Here is a 21107-nt window from a genome sequence, read left to right as displayed (position 1 = left end):
GATAAAACACCAGACATTAAAAACTTCCCTGAACAAGGCTGCCCTCAGATGTCTTCTAAAAGTCAGATAGTTGTTTATTTCCTTGGCATCTGATGAGAGGGCATTCCACAGGGTGGGTGCCACTACCGAGAAGGCCCTTTGCCTATGATTCTTTAGGGCCGTTTCTATAGATGCTAGATGTTCTTAGGACATATATCGCATGGATGCATGAAGGAAACTCTGAAGGAAGCCACTTCCTGGGCCTCTGTAGCCTCAGAAGCTGCTTGGGGATGGGGAGTAGCGCAGTAAAGACCCCAAAAATCTGGGACCCCAGACCTCCTTCCCCCACCACAGTCAGGCAGCATCTACAGTCAAGTGCTTCTTCCCCTTTGTAGCTGGAGGCTCGGATTGAGGGTCTCATGAACGAAGTCTCCAAGCAGCGGAAGGGGAGAGAGAGGGCCGAGCAGCAGCTGAGGAGGCTGAAGGAGGAGCAGGAGGAGCTGAGGGTAAATACAGCTTGACAAAGTGGGGGAAGTGGGGAGGGAGATGCCCCACTGTAAAGAGGGTCATCATGCCAGGGGGGCATGGCAAAAGGCGGAGGGATGGGTCCGTTCCTGGCTTGTGCCAGTTTTGCATGTAGGGGCAGAAGAGGCCCAGTATTGTCAACACTGACTGGCAGCAGCAACAGCAACAGCTCTGCAGGGTTTTGGGCAGAGGACATTCCCAGCCCTCTCTGCAAACGCCAGAGGTGGTTGAACTTGAGGCCTTCTGCATGCAAGGCAGATGCTTTGCCCCTGAAATCTGATGGCCCTTTCCATGTCTTTATTCCATCTCATTTTCACTCTGTCCTGTCTTGTTTCCAATGCACTGCAAAATCCCACCCACCTCCAAATCACCAAAATTCAAGCTTTGGGAATATGCATTTCAACCTAAAGGGTGCCTTTTTGAACACATTCTATGCAACAACAACAAAAAGTGCATTGGCATATGCAATTTGGTACTTTTTTGGAGCCAAGAACTGTGCTGCAAAATTTGGAGAAGTGCAAAAAACCCCAGAAGGCTACCTGCATATCTTTGCATTCCTCTGGGGAAAGAGGTCCAGGTAGGTTTGCATCTGCCCTCCTCTCCAAATGACTTTGCTGCCCCCTGCAGGTGAAACAGAATGCGTCCTTCTTCCTGGCCTCTGGCTCCAGGAGATCAGGAAGTGTTTCCTATACCACAAAGGAGGAGGTGAAAGGCCTGCGGGAGGCGCTGCAGGCCAGGGAAAGGCAGCAGGAGGCCTTCCGAGCTGAGATTGCCCAACTCCAGGAGCAGCTGGAGAAAGCCAAGGCTGAACGGTGAGGAGAGGGAGGGATCCGCTTGGAAGTGGGGTGGCAAAATGAAAATGGAGTGCAATGGGTTGGTCAGAACAAAGGAACAGGAAAACTAGAATGGCATCTATTTTGTTAGGCCATAGGCCACAGCAGAATAAAACAGCAAAGCATAACCCAATATAAACTTCCAGAAGGCTGCAGAAATCACACTTGAAAACAGAACATTCCTGCATTGCAGGGGGTTGGAGTAGATGGCCTTTGGGGAGCCCCTTCCAACTCTGCAACTCTGTGATTCTCTGAACATAAAGATTAATAATAATAATAAATTTTCTATTTATATCCCGCCCTTCCCAGTTCAAAAAACCGGGCTCAGGGCGGCTAACAACAAATTTAAAACAATTGATACAACAAAAAACAGCATAAAATACAGTATAAAACGTGATGCATAAAAGATATACAACTCTATGATTCTGTGTCCCTGAAATAAACAAAGCTTTGCTTTAAAAACAAATAAACATTACTAAGCGGAAGAGAAGATAAAAATCTGACAGGTGGCATCAGTAGATTTTGTCAGGATGCAGTCGTACTCTTGTGCCTTTTTACCACAACGCCATCTTCACCGGCCAAAAAAATATGATCCTGGCGTTTCCATTCTCTGCAAATGGCGTATGGGGAACAGGTTATCTAGTGGTAAATGGGAACTATGGGCTGGGTCCAGGCTAAGCTCTCTTTGCATTTAGTTCCCATGGGAACAAGTGGGGCAGCTTAAGTCAGCCTTCTTGAATCTGGTGCTCTCCAGATATTTCAGACTACCACTTCCATCAACCCCATCTGAATGATGGGAGTGGTAGTCCAAAACAGCCTTGCTGGTTGGGTGGATGGGAGTTGTAGTCCAAACATTCAGGGGGAATGCTGGGCTAGGGAAATCTGGATCCAACCCAAAGAGACCACATTCTTAGGTTCACTCCCCAGCTCTGAGCTTGGAAAAGTGACTCTCCATCTTTTGTAGTGGTTAAGAGCAGTAGACTCGTAATCTGGGGAACGGGGTTCGATTCCCCGCTCCTGCAGCTGCTGGGTGACCTTGGGCCAGTCACACTTCTCTGAAGTCTCTCAGCCTCACTCACCTCACAGAGTGTTTGTTGTGGGGGAGGAAGGGAAAGGAGAATGTTAACCGCTTTGAGACTCCTTCGGGTAGTGATAAAGCGGGATATCAAATCCAAACTCTTCTTCTCTTCTTCTTCTTCTTCTTCTTCTTCTTCTTCTTCTTCTTCTTCTTCTTCTCTCTCTCTCTCTGATTGCCTTTCCTTCCTAGTTGGGGAAATCTGGATCCAAAGGACTGGCACAAAGAACCACACAGTTTGCTGCCCAGGGAAGGTGTCAGTGCCCTGCATTTTGGAGACCAGGTATGCATACATTTCCTGTGACTCTTGGTGTTGTGCCCAGGGATGCAGCCTGTAGATTGTGGCTCCTGCAGGCTGCTTCTCCAGAGCCACACACTTCTCAGGTGCGATCCCAAAAAGTCAGGAAGTCCCCAGTCATCGCTTAAAATAACGCTGAAAGCATGAAGTCCTGCAAGTCCTTGTTTCTGTGCTTTTAAATACTTGTCACCTGGAAATGAGATCTCCAAGATACTCAAACACAATGGTCATATAATCCTCTTTCTTTGTCTCTTTCTTTCTTTCTTTTTTTTAATGATATTTTATTAGATTTTCACAGTAAATAATAAATGGAAAAAACACAAGGAAAAATACAAAAAACACAAAAATACAAAAATACTTTGTCTCTTTCTTTTTTACTGCAGGCTTATTCCTGCAGAAGTCATCCAGACTGGCAGAGGGAGGAGGAAAGCTTGTCTTCTTCACATCTGTCTTTGCTTTTTTCCCTTTGCTTCAACAGGTGGATTCACTCAGCGCCGACAGCCCCCAACAGGATCAAGAACAGTGCTCTTCAGAGACCCACAAGTTAGCCTTTGCCAACTGGGAGATGCAGATCACGGACATCTTGCGGTGGTGAGTTACCAGCTGTGCACCTTCTCTGTGTAAGGCCTGTCACACGGAACAGTGATGAAGAAGACAGGAGTGCACCTGAGCATAAGCAGAGTGGGTGTCCCCCCCCCCAGTCTCTGGTGATTCACCACAGCCTGCTCCCAGATTCAATGGGGAAGGCATAGCTTTCAGACTTGAGCTGCAACACCTTTGTTTTGGCAAATGTAACCACTGCTTGTCCTCCGCAGTAGAGGCAGGGCATAACCAGTAGCCCAGGCATAGGCAAACTCAGCCCTCCAGATGTTTTGGGACTACAACTCCCATCATCCCTGACCACTGGTCCTGTTAGATAGGGATGATGGGAGTTGTAGTTCCAAAACATCTGGAGGGCCGAGTTGGCCTATGCCTGCAGTAGCCACTGATAGCCATGCCCTCCATGAAGTGGTCTAACCTCCTTTTAAAGCCACCTAATTTGCTGGCTGTCACTGTGTCTTGTGGGAGGGAGTTCCATAGTTTAACTCTGTGCTGCATGAAGAAGGGCTTTTTTCAGTCTTATAAAAAAAAAAGACTGAATGAGATAAGTGCTGGAGATGCAAAGAAGTGAAGGGAATGTTGTTTCATATCTGGTGGACCTGTAAAAGGGTAAAAGAGTATTGGGAAATGATCCATAATAAATTGGGGAGGGGAATGATTTAAAGTACTTTCCCCAAAAAATCAAGAGTCCTGTCTGTTGGGGATAATTCAGACTGAAATTCCCAGGTGTCAAAAAAGGTTATTTATGTATGCTACTACTGCAGCCCGTGTTTTGTTAGCCTAAAAATGGAAAACGAGCGAGGTCCCAAGCAAAGAAGAGTGGCAGCTTAAGTTGACAGAATACACACAGCTTGCAGACTTAACATATAGAATAAGAGAACAATAAGAACATATGTTTAGAGAAGATTGGAAAATTTATTTGAACATATGGGAAATAATTGGGTACAGCTGAAAACACTGGCAGCATTAAGATAAATTCAACAGTGTAAATAAGCTTTAATGGGTGCAATAATGAAATACTGAATGGTATCGTTTTTGTAAAATATGCAGGGATTTATGATATGTAAAATGAACCATGCAAAGAGGTCATTTATAATAATAATAATTTATTATTTGTACCCCGCCCATCTGGCTGGATTTCCCCAGCCACTCTGGGCAGGTTCCACAAAGACCAAAAACACACTAAGATGTCACACATTAAAAACTTCCCTGAACAGGGCTGCCTTAAGATGTCTTCTGAATATCATGTAGTTGTTTATCTCTTTTACATCTGATGGGAGGGCGTTCCACAGGGTGGGCACCACTACCGAGAAGGCCCTCTGCCTGGTTCCCTGTAGTTTTGCTTCTCGCAATGAGGGAACCGCAAGAAGGCCCTCGGCACTGGATCTCAGTGTCCGGGCAGAACGATGGGGGTGGAGACGCTCCTTTAGGTATACTGGGCCGAGGCCATTTAGGGCTTTAAAGGTCAACACCAGCACTTTGAATTGTGCTTGGAAACGTACTGGGAGCCAATGTAGGTCTTTCAAGACTGGTGTTATGTGGTCTCAGCGGCCCCCCCAGTCACCAGTCTAGCTGCCGCATTCTGGATTAGTTGTAGTTTCTGGGTCACCTTCAAAGGTAGCCCTTAAATATGTAAAAATGAGTATTTTAAATTGTAAAACAGAAAATTTAATAAAAATTATATACAATAATTTTTTTTATCTGTCTTGAACTCTGTGTGCCTCTTTGCCCGCATCTCAGGGTGAGTGATGAGAAGGAGTCGAGGGGCTACCTCCAGGCCATGGCGACCCACATGATGGAGGAAGTGGAAGCACTGAAGCAGACGGGGGCACAGAGCCCCAAAACTCCGGTAAGAGAGCCTGTCTCAGAGCCGTGGACGCCTTGAGGAAGTGGGGAGGGGGGCTCTTCCCCCCTCTGCATGTCTCCCCCTTTGCAACCCACATTCCGGTTGCCCCAGTGAGAAGAAGCCCTTGCCCCCAGAGGCTCAGGATGCCTGGTAGCGATAGGGGGCCTCTTTCCCCTTCCCCCTCTTCTCACCCCACATCCCAAGAGCTGCAACAGTCCCAGGACCTCTGCAGACATTTCCCCCTGCTGCCTCTTGCTCCAGGACACCCTCTGGAAGGCACGGCGGCTGCAGAAAGTGGAGGCGTCTGCCAAGTTGGAGCTGCAGTCGGCCCTGGAAGCCGAGATCCGGGCCAAGGGAGGCGTCCAGGAGGAGCTGGATAAGCTGAAGGTCTCGCACCTGGCGGTTGAGCGGTGAGCAGGCGGCAGTGGTGGCGGCAGCAGGTGGTGCACAGGCAAGAGTAGGGTTGCATCCTGCACCATATGGTTTCAGGGTTCAAAGCTGTGTCAGGGACCGACAGGATGGGAGGCACCAGCTGGGGAACCCCCAAGCGAAACCCCGGAGGAGGAAGAGTCAGAGCCAGGGCATTGGTGGTGGGACACCGAGGAGAGGCCAGAGGGAGAAGATTGGGAGCAGGGGCTGGGTGCCAAAGGGGCAACAGGGTTTAGTGAGCAGGAAGAGCCGGTGACAGGGAGCATCTCAGGCTCCGAGGCTGAAGCAGAGGATGGGGGAGTCAAGAGGCTGCTCGAGAATCTGGGAAGTCTCCCTCTCCTACTGCAACAAGCTCCCCTCTCCCCTTCTCTGAAAACTCACAGAGCAGAACAGAGGTCAGAGGTGTGCAGACGCAGTTTGAGACTGCTTGGGAAATATCTGGGAGAGGAGGAGCCTTAGGAAAGGTGGAAGGCAGGGACATTCAGTCCTGGCGACTGCTCCGTTGGGAAAGACCTACCGGGAAAATTTGCTGGATTGAATGTCGTTTCCTTGAATAAAGAGTTAACTTCACTGACAGCCTTGCCTCTTTGGAAATGACCCGTGTCTGACTCCAGCCCTGACGACCTGAGAGCTTGGCATCTGGTGACGTCCCCAGAAAGTGTCTATGCATTAATTTGCAGAGATGGAGGTTAATTGGGAGAGGAGGAGCCGCAGTGGAAGAGGGCAGACTCCCTCCCCAAGAGTCTGTGCAATAATTTGTGGAAACGGGGGTTAATTGGGATAGGTGCCTTTGACACGAAGGGAGAGGCCTAGGGAAGCTAGAAATTCTGCACCCCACATTTTTACAAAGGCAAGATAGAGTTTTGGGGTGCTTTGTGATTCCTCCTTCTACCAGCTGGCAAAGAAAGAGCCCTTGATGGGTCCATGGCACAACCCTCTCTCCTCTAAATGTTATACCTGGAGTGAAGGGAAGCCCCTCTTACTGGAGGCTGAATTTCCCTATATGCCATAAAGTCATATTTATCTTTTCCTCTACCTGTGTCCCAAAGCCAGTTGCAGGAGGCAGAGAAGCAGAACCGGGCTCTGCGCCTGGAGCTGGAGAAGGCCAAGGGAGAGCTGAAAGGACGGTCCCAGGAAGGTGAGCTACAGGCTGGGTCATGGGTGGGCGACAGCCCCACCACAGCACCCCCAATGGCATATCCCAGCAGTGGGGCAAGAGGTGGGCCTTTGCAGAATGTAGGGGGCCAGTCTCTCCATTGCTCAGGCTATAGTTGTGAGGGTGCTGGACTAAAACCTGGGAGAGATCTGGGTTCAAATCCCCTTGCTCAACCACAAATCTCGCTGGGCGAGCTCACTCACTGCTTCTTAGTGTAACCTACCTCACAGGGTTCTTGTTTGGGGGATTAAATGAGGTCTAGGCCCCCCAAGAGCTTCTAAAGAAGGGGGAAGTTTTCAGAAGGAGGGGACAGGGCAGTGAGCATGCCATGTTTGTATTCAGTCTGTAGGGTTATGTGTCTTGTGTTGTACTGTAAAATACCCATGAACCCTGGGGGATTCTATGGGGAAGGGGTCTAGCTCAGCAGCAAAGCAGCTGCTTGGCATGCAGAAGGTCCCAGGGTCAATCCCCAACACTTCCAGGTAGATGTGGGAGATGCTGCTGCCACTTTGTGCAGACAACACTGGGCTAGATGGAGCCATGTTTCTGTTCAAATCAGGCCTTTGTTCAGATCCATGAGGGCTGGGACCTTGCTTCCCTTTTAGTGGAACACCCTTGGTCGGAGGGGGGTAGAGCATCTTCCTTGCCTGCAAGAGGCTGCAGGTTCAGTCTCCGCCATCTCCCTGCCTGAGACCCTGGAGAGCCGCTGCTGCCAGTCAGTGTAGACAGTATTGAGCTAGATGGACTCAGGTTCCTGTGCCAGCCAGTGACAACTGTGGTTAAGAACAGGGCCCATTCCCAGAGTGTGTCCTTTCTCTTCTCTCCTGACAGGCACCAAACACCAAGGACCTCTGATTCCGTTCCTCTCCTTCCGAAGTGCCAGCGTAAGTCTTTTTGTGAAACAAATATAGTCTGTATAAAAGGTGACTCTCAGTTTATGCAGGGGATAAACATTCTGGGGATCGCTCATAAAGCCCAAACCACATATTCTCAGTGGAAGGGTTACATTAAATAATATGTTTGAATGTTGAATGTGTACATCTAGAGACAATGGCTAAAACAAACACCATTAGATGCACTGCTGGCTAAGTGTTTAATGGTTATCGCATTTGTGCTTTTTTAAAAACCAATAAATGGCAGGTGGGATTGCCAAAGTCTTTTTTCCCCAGACACCCGCTCCCTTTCCACCCCCTTTTTTATTTTTAAAAAATGCACACAAGTTTAATACACATAAGTTGTGAGCTATAATTGTATCTGATAATGTTAGTTGGAGAAACCAAGAGGCAGGATCTCTGGACTCAGAAGAGAAGTAAAATTAGAATTGTACTCCTTCATAAGAAGGCAGGAAGAGCCTGCCTGCTGGATCAGTCCAAGAGGTCTGTATCCTGCAGCATCCTGTTCTCACAGTGGCCAGCCAGATATACGTAGATACCTGTGGGAAACCCGCAAGCAGGATTCAAGCACAAATCAACTCTCCCCACTTGTGATTCCCAGCCATTGGCCATGCTGAAGCTTTTGCTGCCTCTGACCGTGGTGACAAAGTATAGCCGTTGTGCTTAGTAGCCATGAATGGTCTTACATTCCATAAAGAGGAGCTGGTTTTCCACTGTGAGAACAAGATGGAACGTTGGCCGGGCCCAGCAGAGCTGCTCTTATGTTCTTAGGGCTTCTGGGGAGGTTTGTGTGTTAGCAAAAATCTGAATTGTGTCCAGTTAAACGCTCTGCTACCTGTGCCACCCTCTTTGCCAGAAGGACGCTATCGTTTTTGGGGGTGCCCCAGATTCCCAGGAGGCTCGGAAGGCCACCGAAGAGGTCCAGCTGCACCCCGAAGGGCGGAGGAGCCTGCGGTCCAGCGTGAGTAGCCATTTTGGCAATCCCAAAACAGGCCAGCTCTGGAGTGGCGAGGCTGCCATTTTCCTCTTGGGCGGCTTTAAGAAATGATTAGACAAATTCATGAAGGAGTCGGTGGCCATCCCTGACTTCTGCAGGAGTAGGTTCCACAGTTTAACAATGTGCTTTGTGAAGAAGGACTGTACAGTGGTACCTTGGGTTACAGACGCTTCAGGTTACAGACTCCGCTAACCCAGAAATAGTACCTCGGGTTAAGAACTTTACTTCAGGATGAGAACAGAAATCGTGCTCCTGTGGCGCGGCAGCAGCGGGAGGCCCCATTAGCTAAAGTGGTGCTTCAGGTTAAAAACAGTTTCAGGTTAAGTATGGACCTCCGGAATGAATTAAGTACTTAACCCGAGGTACCACTGTATTTTGTCTGTCCTGAATCTTCCAGCTGGCTGTGCACAGGTTTGAGTGTTACGCATTGTGCTGACAATGGCGAGGAGATGGGTGTTGGGAGGTTTGGATGAGCCAGGAGACCTTCAAAGACAGAGGCATGATGATCTCTCCCACTGCTGTTTCCTCTTCTCCCCTCTCCCCAAAGGTGCCACATTCAATGTCTTCCACTCAATCCATTGCGGGTTCTTCAGAGAGCAGTAACAGTTCTGGATCCTTGAAGGTAGTGACAAGCTCTTGGCCTAAATATATTTCCCTCCCTTGTTTCTGGACTGAACCCCGCTTCTGAGGGGGCTGCCCTTTTTCCTCCCCAGGCCTTTCCAAACTGAGCTCTGGATGGTGTAGCAGAAGGGTGCTTAGTGGGGAGGGAAAGGCACTTTGTCCGTTAAGTTGAATAGCTTTCATACAGTGGTACCTCCAGTTGCAAACGGGATCGGTTCCAGAGGTCCGGCTGCATCTCGAGGATTTCGCAATCGGAGGATCGCTTCTGCGCATGCGCATGCACGCAGTGCGTAGAGACCCGGAAAAATACTTCCGGGTTTGCCGCTTTCACAACCTTAAGTTTATGTTACCTGTTAAACCGAGGGTTCACTGTAGGCTGATCTATCTTTGGGGGGGGGGAACCCCCAAAAGAAACCTGTTTGCTCTGGTCTCTGCACTTTTGAGGAGGGGATGTCTTAGCTTTTATGATTGTGTGTATGTGTGTCTATGTGCTTTTAAAAAGACTTTAAAAAGTTGGCTGGCACTAAATAATATGTCTAATACTTCCTGCGCCCCCTTCTCTGCTCCATTTCCCCAGCCCAAATCGCACAGTTTCAAAACCCACAGCTTCTCCACACCCACCAAGTGTATGCGTTGCACATCCCTGCTGGTGGGGCTGGTCCGGCAAGGCTTGACCTGCGAAGGTGAGTGGCATCTTGGCAGGTGGAGTGAAAAGGGGGTCCAGGTCAGGGGAGGTCCCCAGGTTCGGTTTCTAAGTAGGGATGTGAAACACCCCTTCCCTGCCTGAAGAGCTGTGGGCCAACCTGTGTGCTGTAGAATAGGAGAGGGTACAAGTTTGGGGGTGGGTCTGGTGGGTCTGTTGATTCATGTTTTCTTTAATTCATAAAATTAATGCACCATTGCAGTGACTCAGGGGGCCCTGTTGGCTGCCTGCTTACGCTTCCTCCTCTGTTTTCCCAGCCTGTAACTTTGTCTGCCACGTATCCTGTGCTGGAGGGGCCTCCATCTGCCCCCTACCCCCTGAACAGCTCCAGAAAACCTTGGGGGTCAACCCAACAAGTGGAACAGGGACGGCATTTGAGGGGTTCCTGTCGGTAAGAGGTTGAGTCTCCCCCGAGTCTGAGAGAGCATGGAGCAGGTCCATGAGGACAGGGTGGCTGTTGCCAGTTCAGGGATCTGATTGGGTACATTCTGCCAGATAAACACCAAGAGCCCATCAACATTGACTGCAGGGTTGAAAAGGGGGAGAAAATGGAAGTGGAGACGCTGCAGGAGCCCAGCCTCCTTGAGGATGAAAATTGCTCCCCTTCTGACCATCAAATTGATCATTGGATGAGTGGGAAGGGGGAATAACCTTCCTCAACTGATTTGCTAGGAAGAGGGAGGGGCTGGGTGCCTGGGGGTGGGTCCTGCGAGATTGTGGGGTGACCGGACCAGGCTTTTGGCCGCACATCCTTCTGGCATGCGGCCCCCAGTGATTTGGCCAATGGTGGTCAAAAATGATTTGCCACCCTTGGTATAGGCGATGCTGGAAGGGGAATGGGGCGGACTCTTTGCAGCTGAAATAATGTTCTCTGATTGTACCACCTTCGCTCCCCAAAAGGTGCCCAAGCCTTCCGGGGTAAAGAAAGGCTGGCAGAGGGCTTTTGCCATCGTCAGCGATTTCAAGATCTTCCTGTTTGATGTGCCAGAGGGGAAGGCAGCACAATGCGACGTGAGCATCATGCACGTTACAGACATGAGGTAAGCAGGTGCAACTTGCGCAGGAAGTGGTGCTGTGGGGGGCCGTGGGGTGGAGGTCTGACAGAGCCTTAGTATTATCCAGGAACCCTAAAAGAAGAAGGAAACCACCCATTATCTCTAGGGGTGCCCAAGTAAAGAACAAACGGTTCCATTACCCCCTTCTGTTTCTTTTTGTTTGTTTTGATTCCACTGGTTTTCAGTGGGATACGCAGCCGGGGTTGTGCTGCCGAGAATTCCATGCTTTCCTCCCAAATGCCCTCTGCTTCGATTGGCAGAACTGCGACTGCTACAGGTGCCACATAATAATCCCCCTTCCCCATTTGTAAGAACTTGATCTTTTGGTGTGGCAGCACCTGCACTTTGGAACTCCCTGCTGATTGATCTTAGGGGGGGTCCTCGCTGTGCTTTTTTTCAGTGCCTGCTAAAAACAGTCCTGTTTAGACAATATGTTTAGAAAGGTGATGTGAGATTTAACTTTTTGAAAGTCTGAAATTATTGCTGTTAACTTTTCTTACCGAGAATATTATTGCTCTGTCTGTGTTGTAAACTGCTTTTCTTAGAAAGTGCATATACATTTAATGAAATAAAAAATAAATAAATGCAAGCATTCCTCTAACCCCCAAAGGGAATTAGACATGCCAAATGTCGTAACCAAGGATGCCAGGTGATATTGGGGGTGTGGTGGGGAGACACACTTTAGCTGGTGCCAGCACACCGTGCAAATTTTAGGAGAATTCAACCCAGGAATTGCCATTTCCAGAGGCAGCCTTAGGTAGTCCTTAATTCTCCCTTGTCACCTGGGTGAGGGCAATAGCCCAAAATGAAAGAGGGAGCAACAGGGATTCTACCTCCATCGCCAAAATTATCTCATCCACTAGGATGGGGTGGGACCAGGAGAGCTGTGGCCCCCCAGAGGTTGTTGCACTCCCATCTTACCTGACTGTTGGCCATGTTGGTTGTGGCTGATGGGAATTGTAGTCCAAGAACATCTGGAGGGCCCTGGGTTCCCCATGGCTGCCCTGAGGTAGCTTGCTGTGGTTGTGGTCCTGCAGATAACACAAGGCTCCCCTTCAGCCTCTACTCAGGGGAGAGAGGGATGTCTCTAAGGCTCCCGTTTTTCTTTTGGCAACAGGGATGAACAGTTCTCCGTGGCTCCAGTCCTGGCAGCAGACGTCATCCATGCCAGCAGCAAAGACGTGCCCTGCATATTCCGGGTAAGGAAGGAGAGAGGAGCCCCCATTTCTCAGAAGACATTTTTCAGAGAAAATTTCTGAGGTGTCTCTTTTCCTCTAGAGAAAAAAGGCCATTCTCTTCCGAATATTCTCCCCCCAAAATTTTGGCAGTTGCCATTCGTCTCTGCCAACCTCCTCACCCCAGACACCTTTTGCACAGCCTTTGCCAACCTGGCACCCTCCAGATGTGCTGCACTACAACTCCCAGCAGCCCCACACACCACAGTTGTGCTGATTAGGGATGATCAGAGTTGGTGTCCAAAATATCTGGAAGGCAGCAGGCTGGTGAGGTTCCCTTTAGAATGAGATCTGGGGCCTTGGGGAGGATACAGAATGGAGGCTGGACTGCCATACGATGGCTACTCCTGACCCTGGCAGCAGCAGCAGCAAGAAACAAACAAAATCTTAGGAAAAAGAAAGAGGTTGTGCTACAGCACACAGGGAGCCCACCCTTAAGAAAACCCAAGCAAATTTTTCTGTCCTCTGAATAAATTTGATGAAATGATCTCCCCAGTTTATCTGACCACAAAGAGGGTGGGTGATATTATGCATGACCACAATCTGAGTGGTGAGAGACTTTCGCGGTTCCAGGGCTCGGTTTCCTTGGGATGAGGGTTAGTGGAGATTGTGGTGTCTTTAGGATATATGGTTTTATTTACACATCTCTACAACTTGAACATAGGACACAGAGGCTCACAGCATCAACACCCCAACAGATCTTGCTTCTCCTTCAGTCGCAGCTTTGGATCCAGCACAGAGCAAACAGGTCTCTGTGTCTCCAGCTTCCAGCCTTCTTTTCCAGCTCAGCTCACATTCACTGCACTGGCTGTTGTTCTCCTCCCTAGCAGCTAGATGGGTTGGGTGGGTGGAGGAGACCCAGGCACAGGCTTGGAGGGCACCATCACTTGGCTGCATCTCTTGCAACCTGCTCATTCTTTTGGGATGCTGGTGAGGACACTTAAGTGGTCAGCTAAGGTCACTGTCTTATCAAGAATCACAGAATTATAGAGTTGGCAGGGACCCCTGAGGGTCATCTCGTCCAACCCCCTGCAATGCAGGAATCTCAGCTAAAGGATCCACTTCAGGTGACGACCCAACCTCTGCTTAAAAACCTCCCAGGAAGCAGAGTCCACAACCTTGTCGAACAGCTCTTGCTGTCAAAAAGTTTTTTCCAGATGTTTCGCCAGAATCTCCTTTCTTACTGATGCCTGAGTTGTTCAGCAACCACCTCCATTTCCTACTAACCCTCCCTGGGGACCACAAGAATCAAAAGGGACGCAGGCCATCATCCAGACTGACCCCCCCCAAAAAAAACCCCACAGCACTATAAAACAGAATAAGTAAAACCTTTTTTTTAATCAAACATTTTTATTGATTTTAACAGATATAACATATAAAACATACAAAAGAAAAGACATTACAATACTAAAATAAAAAATAAAAACACATTCTTTCTGAAGTTCATTTTAAATTCCATTATTAACTGACTTCCTCGAATCCCCCCTAACTGAATTTCATTGTATCACCTTGTAACAGTTCTCCAAAATCATCTTTCGACTACTATTTACTCCTTCAATTTACTATCTTCATCTCTTTTCTTATTGACTTAAATCCATATAGTGGTACCTCGGGTTACATACGCTTCAGGTTACAGACTCCGCTAACCCAAAAATAGTACCTTGGGTTAAGAACTTTGCTTCAGGATGAGAACAGAAATTGTGCTCCGGCGGCACGGCAGCAGTAGGAGGCCCCATTAGCTAAAGTGGTGCTTCAGGTTAAGAATAGTTTCAGGTTAAGAATGGACCTCCAGAACAAATTAAGTACTTAACCCGAGGTACCACTGTACAACATTCTTATTCTAATCCTAGGCCTATCTGATACTTTCAAGTACCTTCCAATTATCTTATGTTACAATATTTAGCTGGACAGAATAAGTAAAAATCTCAATACAACTAGCAACGGTTTCCAAAAGCAATTACAGAGAACATAATATCACCAACATGATGCAGAGCAGGGGAAGAAGAGATCTGGGTCCTAGCAGGGAGCTGGGGGACCTGAAAGCCGGGTAGTCAAGGCAAGGATTCCTCCATCTGGGTGCCCCTGAGGCCAGCTCCCCTCTGCCTCTCCTCCTCCTCTTCCTCTTCCTGGCAACCTTTGGATGACCTGGAGTTTCCTCTGGGCTCGGATTGCCCCTCAGGGGCCAGAGCAACTTACCTGTGCCTCCATCCTCAGGTGACGGCCTCTCAGCTGAGCTCCCCGCACACAACCAGCTCGATGCTGTTCCTGGCTGACAGCGAAGGGGAGATGAGGAAGTGGGTGGAGGTTCTGGCAGAGCTGCACCGCATCCTGCGGGAGAACCATCACCACGACCGCACCGTCTACATCCTCAAGGAGGCCTACGACAACACCCTGCCCTTCATCCCCCATGCCCTGTCGGCAGCCATCATAGGTATACGCAGGGAAGAGGGCAGGCCTGCTTTCGGAGGGAGGGAGAGGGTGCTGGGGACAAAGCACCCTAAGCATCAGCCATTGGGGCTGAGCAAGGCTTGAGCAGGGCTCTCAGCAATCCTATCTATGAGATGCCTGATCTGCCCAAAGACAGAATTTTTGAGCCCCTAACTGAGAGGAGGAAGTGTGTTTCTAATGTCATCTGTTCCCTTTTGCAGACCGAGAGCGGATTGCTTTGGGTACAGAAGACGGCCTGTTTTTGATTCACCTCCGGACAAATGGTTTAGTATTGTTTATCTTTCGAATTACATGGGGGGGGCAGGGGTCACTGTAATATTTTGGGTGCCTGGGGACTCTAAAGCAGGCTTCCTTAACCTCGGCCCTCCAGATGTTTTGAGACTACACTTCCCATCATCCCTGACCACTGGTCCTGCTAGCTAGGCATCATGGGAGTTGTAGGCCAAAAAACATCTGGAGGGCCAAGGCTGAGAAAGCCTGCTCTAAAGGTTTTTAACTCCTCTGGAAACTGTAGCACTGTGAGGGGAATAGGGGTCTCTCAGCACTCTGAAACAAACCACAATTCCCAGGATCCTTTGGGGGGGGGGGACTGTTTAACCTATTAAGATCAATATCCCTCTTGCCTAGTCTACAACTGCACCAAACTGCTCCTTCCCTCATCCAGTTAATTTTTTGCTTGCTGATGGCTCCTGATCTGATTTCTCTCTGATACAAACCTTGTGTCATCACTCCACCTCTATACTTTACTCAGTCACAGTTTCAGTTTTCTATTCTCCTTTTACCGATCCATATATCTTATCGGCTTTCCCCACCTTAACTTTTTTTTTAAAACCCAATACAGTATGGTCACGTCTTATGTGCATTTAACGTGCGCAATTTCAACTACATGCAGTCAGAGGCAGGCTGGTTGAAATCGCACGACTTAAACACAAGCAAATTTAATGGGGAGCAAGAATCTCTCCAGGTCTGGGATGCTCCCGCGGGATTGCAGGAACTTGGACAGCCCCACAAGATCTTGCAAGAGCATCCAAGGACCTCCCAAGCCAGTGCACAGACGGCCTTGTTTCCAGTGCAAAGAGCACAAAAGCTTTTTGCACTGAGGAAACCTGGCGCAAAAATAGGATTTAAGTTCTCTGCCCTGCTTAGGAAACAAGGCCCACTCTGGGAGCCATTTCTGGGAGCCCTGGGATGCTCATGTGGTGGTACTGTTCCAAAGACTTGAGAATAATAATAATAATAATAATAATAATAATAATAATAATAATTTATTTCTTCCCCAGCCATTCTGGGCGGCTTCCAACAAAACATCAAAATACTGTAATGCATCAAGCATTAAAAGCTTCCCTTTTAATGTGTTTTTGCATCTGTGCAAAACCCTTGGATTCAAACCCCCACTCCAGATGTAAACATATTTAGGGGAGGAGGAATTACTGTTCACTTCTGGCCTGTGTCCACCCCCGGTCACCTGCCATTTCCTCCCCTCCCTCTGCAAATTCACAGTTCCCGTCCTTAGCTGGTAACGGAGTTGTGCCTCTTCTTTCCCTGCCCCAAATTCCCCCCCACTCCAGATGTGCTTCAGGTGGGGGACTGCCGCCGGGTGCAGCTGCTCCTGGTCTCCCCCAAGGCCCAGCTGCTCTCCGTCCTCTGCGGCAAGAACCACAGCCTCCGCATCTTCTCCTGGGCGGAGCTGGAGACCCCGGAGGCCATGGGGACCAAAGTGGTGGAGGCCAAGGGCTGCCAGGCAGTGGCTGTGGGGCTCGTCTGCCGCGGGACCACCCCCGTCCTCTGCGTGGCCTGCAAGCGGCAAGTCCTCTGCTTCCAGCTGACGGCCACGCGGCCCCCCCACCGGCGCATCAAGGAGATCCAGGCACCCGGCTATGTTCAGTGCTTGGACATCCTGGGCGACCGGCTGTGCGTTGGATGCCCCTCCAGCTTCTCCCTCTACCCTCTGCTCAACGAGGGACCCCCTGTGAGCCTGCCCCACCCCGAGGACCGCCGGGCAGCCGCCGTGACCCACATGGAAGCGCTGAAGGCCGTGGAGGTCAGCCTGAGCGAGCTGATCCTCTGCTTCAGTGGCTTTGGCCTCTACGTGGATGGGCAGGGGCGCAGGAGCCGCCCCCAGGAGCTGATGTGGCCCGCGCCTCCCCTCAATTGCTGTAAGTGCCCCCTTTTTGTTGGGGTTGGGGGGGTCTAGATCATTTAAATATACTCATGGTTTATACTCATGTTCCTCACTCTGCAGCCAAAAAGATAGTCCCTGCCTAGAGGCTTTTGTTCTAAAAAGACACGACACACAAGGAAAAGGGACAGGGAGGGTAGAGGAAGGGAAACCAAACCCAGGCACCAATTAAAGCAGTTGTTCTAATGACCAGCTGGCACAGCTCGGGTCAGAGGGGCCTGATGGAGCTGGGCATTTGGCAAAGCTGATGGATTGAGTCTGCTGCTTCCCCGTCTCTCCCATTGAGGCAGCCTAAGGAATGGCCGCCCCCAGGTGGCAGCGGAGGGAGGAGGCCTGGTGGTTGGCAGAGAGACAGACTCTCAGGGCTTACCCACCCTTAGCTTTTTGCCCCACCCTTCCAGGCATCGGTCTGCTCTTAAAAGCCCCATGCCTATAAACACGCAAGCAGGATTTGAACTATGAGCAACAGAAGGGATTGAAGATTACAATAGCTTTGTTAAGGATTAAGAGTTAGGAGACTGTGTGCAGCAGAAGGAGTATAACACCATGGAAAAGGGGGTAGGAAGTTGGGGGGACATAATAAAAACTTTAGGGAAAAAGCTCCGTGTTTGAGCATTCTTGGAGCTTTCACTGTGAAAAACCACACTTTTACTTCTTAATTGGAGCAAATGTCAGTTTGGGTTTCCTGCAGACTACAGTTTGCTCTGATTGAGCTTTAAAGAGCAGGGTTTCGCAAGGAAAGCTCTGGAGCAAAAAAGAAGGGTGCTCAGATATGGAGCTTTAAGGCATGTGCCTGGAGAGAGTGAAAGGCAGATGAGAAAGAGCAGAGGACAGATAAGTGTGGATAAACCCTTAGTGGAGAGGCCTGTAGGAGGCAGGCTTAAGCCAGGCCAGGCCATTGGGCCATCTATCCCAGTACAGTCCACTCAGACTAGCTGGCGTTTCCCATCCCCTGCCTCTGACCTGATCCTTGGAAGTGGCGATGCCACTGGGGATCTCTGGCAGGTAAAGTGTGTGCTCCGTCACTCAGTCAACATCCCACCCACTAATAGTGTACCAGTGGTGTTGGGTTTTGGGGTTTTTTTGTTTCTGTCTTATGATAGATCCAAGATTATAATCTCTAGCTGTGTTAATGGTTTTAAAATTAAATAAGGAGTGCATCAACCCAGGCAAGACTTGAACCCAAATCCAAAGGCAGGTTCTTTTATCTGCCAGGCTGAATGATGCAGCCAGAGGGTTGTGGGTCCATACGTGTCTGCCCCACCCCAAGCGCCCAGATATTTGTAGTGCTGACTGCAGCACTGGATGAATGAGGGGAGATGTGCACCCCAGCCCGACAATCTAGTCTTCATGTCCTTGTTGTCCCCTCCCAGGTTACAACGCTCCGTACCTGTCAGTATTCAGTGAGAACGCAGTCGATGTGTTTGACGTCAGGAAAGCTGAGTGGATTCAGACGGTGTCTCTGAAAAAGGTTTGTGGGGGTTTCTTCTGGGAGGTTTTTTGGTCTTAATCCCTCACCCGTAGGGTTTACCCTCCCCACTCCCCAAATTGCTTGACTTCATTTTTATCACATCCTTACAGCCAATCAGGGGCTGAGATTGGTGGAGGGGGTCCTTCACCCTCAGAGGTTTGGCATCTCAGCAGCCTGGGACAGGGCCTTCTCTGTGGCAGCCCCTAAACTGGGGGACTCCCTCCACACTCCCTCCCTCCATACCTTCATTATACAGCTTTCGGCAATGCTGAAGACGCACCTTGCCTCCCGGCTTTTGACACTTGAGATACATATTTTTAGGACTCATATCTGTGATTTTACATTGCTTTGAACTGTTTTTAAAATTGGGTTTTAATTACTGTAACCTGCCCTGGGTCCTTGGGGTGCAAGGGGGGTGATGATGATGATAAACAAATGTTTTGTTCGCAAGTGTTTTTAATTGATTGATGGTCTTTGGATCAATTGACCTGGCCAGTCAAACGACTTAACAGTGTGACCCAATGCATGTCTACTCCGAAGTAAGATGCATTGAGTTCCATGGGCCTTACTCCCAGGGTTGCAGCCGCCCTCTTACCTATTTTGCATCTGCATGCTAAAAACAGGATTGTTTTGGTCAGGAATAACTGATGAGCTCCAGGGTCCTCTGGTGGGTGGTTGTGCTGGGATGGATCAAGGGCTTCATCTCGGGGGCGGTGGGGGGAAGGCTGTCAGCAGCATCCTAAGCTTTGCAGAATTGCCTTCTCATGCTGCAGGGAAGGGGGCTCTGCCCCAGGGAAGGTTGGCAAGTACCCCGTCTGGAACAAAACCTTTTCTCTGGAAATTTCAAATTTCAGAAAAGTGTCCCTTTTTCCGGTTCCCAGGTACGAGCACTGAATCCTGAGGGCTCCCTTTGCACTTTCGGCAGTGAGAAGGTCCACCTGACTTACCTCAGAAACAAGGCAGCTGGTAAGTGGGGGGAGGGGAGCAAGGGAATAGGTGAGGGACACACACCCACACCAAGGTGGCCCAGGGCTCGTGTTGCTTCCACTGAACTTTTCAGTCCTGATGTGTTAGCGGGGAAGTTATATGACATTGTCCGAAAGCAACTTTCACCTCACACTTTCCAGGGCATCCCCCTTAGTGGGATGGGAGAACTGAAAATAATACCAATATATCTCCCCTTTGGTTGCAGATAGTACATGGGTAGACAAATCTAAAAAGCCCAGGACACAAATTTTCATGGCCCTCTAGCAGCTATGGTGGCACATTTACCAGAAGTAACGCATTTAGTTATGCATCCAGTTAACTCTGGAAGTGTGTACAGTGGTACCTCTGGTTGCAAACAGGATCCGTTCCGGAGCCCTGTTCGCAACCTGAGAGGAACGCAACCCGTTCCTCTCGTGATTTGCCGCTTCTGCGCATGCGCGTGATGTCATTTTGAGTGTCTGTGCATGCGCGAGCGACAAAACCCGGAAGTAACCCGTTCCGTTACTTTCGGGTCACCGCGGGACACAACCTGAAAAATATTTAACGCAAAGCGTCTTTAACCCGAGGTATGACTGTACTCAATTCTGACCAAACTCAGCCTCATAGCATAAAATGTACATCATTATGACACCACCACCATCCCAAGTATCATAGAACCATAGAATTGTAGAGTTGGAAGGGACCCCAAGAGTCATCTAGTCCACCCCCTGCAAGGCAGGAATCTCAACTAAAGCATCCGAGACAGATGGCCATCCAATATCTGCTTAAAAACCTCCAAGGAAGGAGAGTCCACCGCCTCCCGAGGGAGACCGTTCCCCTGTCGAACAGCTCTTACTCTCAGAAAGTTCATCCTGATGTTTAGTCGGAATCTCCTTCCTTGTAACTTTGAAGCCACTGATTTCTCCTCCCTATTGCCTCCAGATCAGGATGAGTTTGAAATCCCCCAGCCGACGGACAACAGCCGGCGGCACCTCGTGAGGACCAGGCACAAGCGCCGCTTCTCCTTCCGGATCTCTGAGGAAGAGCGGCAACACCAGAGGAGGTGAGGCACGAGGCGGCCATCTTGTCGGTGGGGTCTGTGTCACTGCTGCTATTGTGTTTGGAGCTAAGAGGAAAAGCAGACATTTTCAAAAGCTGGCTGTAAGGGTTTCTTTCCTCCAAGGCGGAGATGATTGGAAGGACGCCTGTGTGTGAAATAAGCAAGGAGCAAAACGTTGGTGGGGTTGTTTCAGGGACCTTGGCATGCGGCAAGCGGGGATTTGGGCCCTGTACATGAGAACAAAGTGGAAGACTCCCGACGAAAGATCCAACAGTCCGCCCTCTTGGGCTCTTTCTCATCTGCTAAAAGGGTTTTGTTTTATGCCAGGCTTTAAAATGCTTGTCTTATTGTCTCAGAAAGCTGCTTTACGCTTAATTATCGCAGTGTTTTTGGCATGTGGGTTTTGGCATGTGCTTCTTTTAAAAACATTGCTGTGTTGTGGAATGAGCGTAAGAGATCAGAAGAGCCCGTCTAGTCCAGCATCTTGTACCAACCAAGTGGGAAACCCACAGGCAGGATCGAACCCAAGAGCAGCTCTCCTTTCCTGTGTTTTCCAGCAGTTGGAATTCAGAAATATTACCGCCTCCAACTGTGGAGGCAGAAGATAGCCATGGAGGCTAGTATATTATGCACCACTTAATTGTAAAAAAACTCAACAACATCAAAGCCATTTACAAAAGAGATAAGGCAATGAATTAGCAGTAAGAAAAATGAGTAATCATAATTTAAGACATTTGA

The 21107-nt window shown here is 49.3% G+C and overlaps 1 protein-coding gene across 4 annotated transcripts in view; it reads left to right on the top strand.

Moving 5' to 3' along the window:
• Positions 1-21107, top strand: part of CDC42BPG (CDC42 binding protein kinase gamma) — a 53779-nt gene that overhangs the window by 29921 nt on the left and 2751 nt on the right. For 2 of the 4 annotated variants that reach the window (XM_083716419.1, XM_083716418.1), the window contains exons 14-33: positions 375-485; positions 1132-1316; positions 2605-2695; positions 3189-3301; positions 5051-5159; positions 5418-5566; positions 6635-6723; positions 7573-7625; positions 8494-8595; positions 9179-9253; positions 9830-9935; positions 10213-10346; positions 10856-10995; positions 12128-12209; positions 14460-14676; positions 14894-14956; positions 16262-16849; positions 18246-18343; positions 19225-19309; positions 20252-20372. In XM_083716419.1, the coding sequence (XP_083572545.1) occupies positions 375-485; positions 1132-1316; positions 2605-2695; positions 3189-3301; positions 5051-5159; positions 5418-5566; positions 6635-6723; positions 7573-7625; positions 8494-8595; positions 9179-9253; positions 9830-9935; positions 10213-10346; positions 10856-10995; positions 12128-12209; positions 14460-14676; positions 14894-14956; positions 16262-16849; positions 18246-18343; positions 19225-19309; positions 20252-20372 (2711 nt within the window). Of the gene's footprint in view, positions 1-374; positions 486-1131; positions 1317-2604; positions 2696-3188; positions 3302-5050; positions 5160-5417; positions 5567-6634; positions 6724-7572; positions 7626-8490; positions 8596-9178; positions 9254-9829; positions 9936-10212; positions 10347-10855; positions 10996-12127; positions 12210-14459; positions 14677-14893; positions 14957-16261; positions 16850-18245; positions 18344-19224; positions 19310-20251; positions 20373-21107 lie in introns of all 4 variants that reach the window. The other 2 variants (XM_083716417.1, XM_083716416.1) reach the window with 1 other exon arrangement.

Source organism: Podarcis gaigeae, assembly GCF_964106915.1.
Source record: "Podarcis gaigeae genome assembly, chromosome: 16".
NCBI classification, from domain to species: domain Eukaryota; kingdom Metazoa; phylum Chordata; class Lepidosauria; order Squamata; family Lacertidae; genus Podarcis; species Podarcis gaigeae.
The sequence above is the reverse complement of the archived record's forward strand: the minus strand, read 5'-3'. Positions and strand labels throughout refer to the sequence as shown.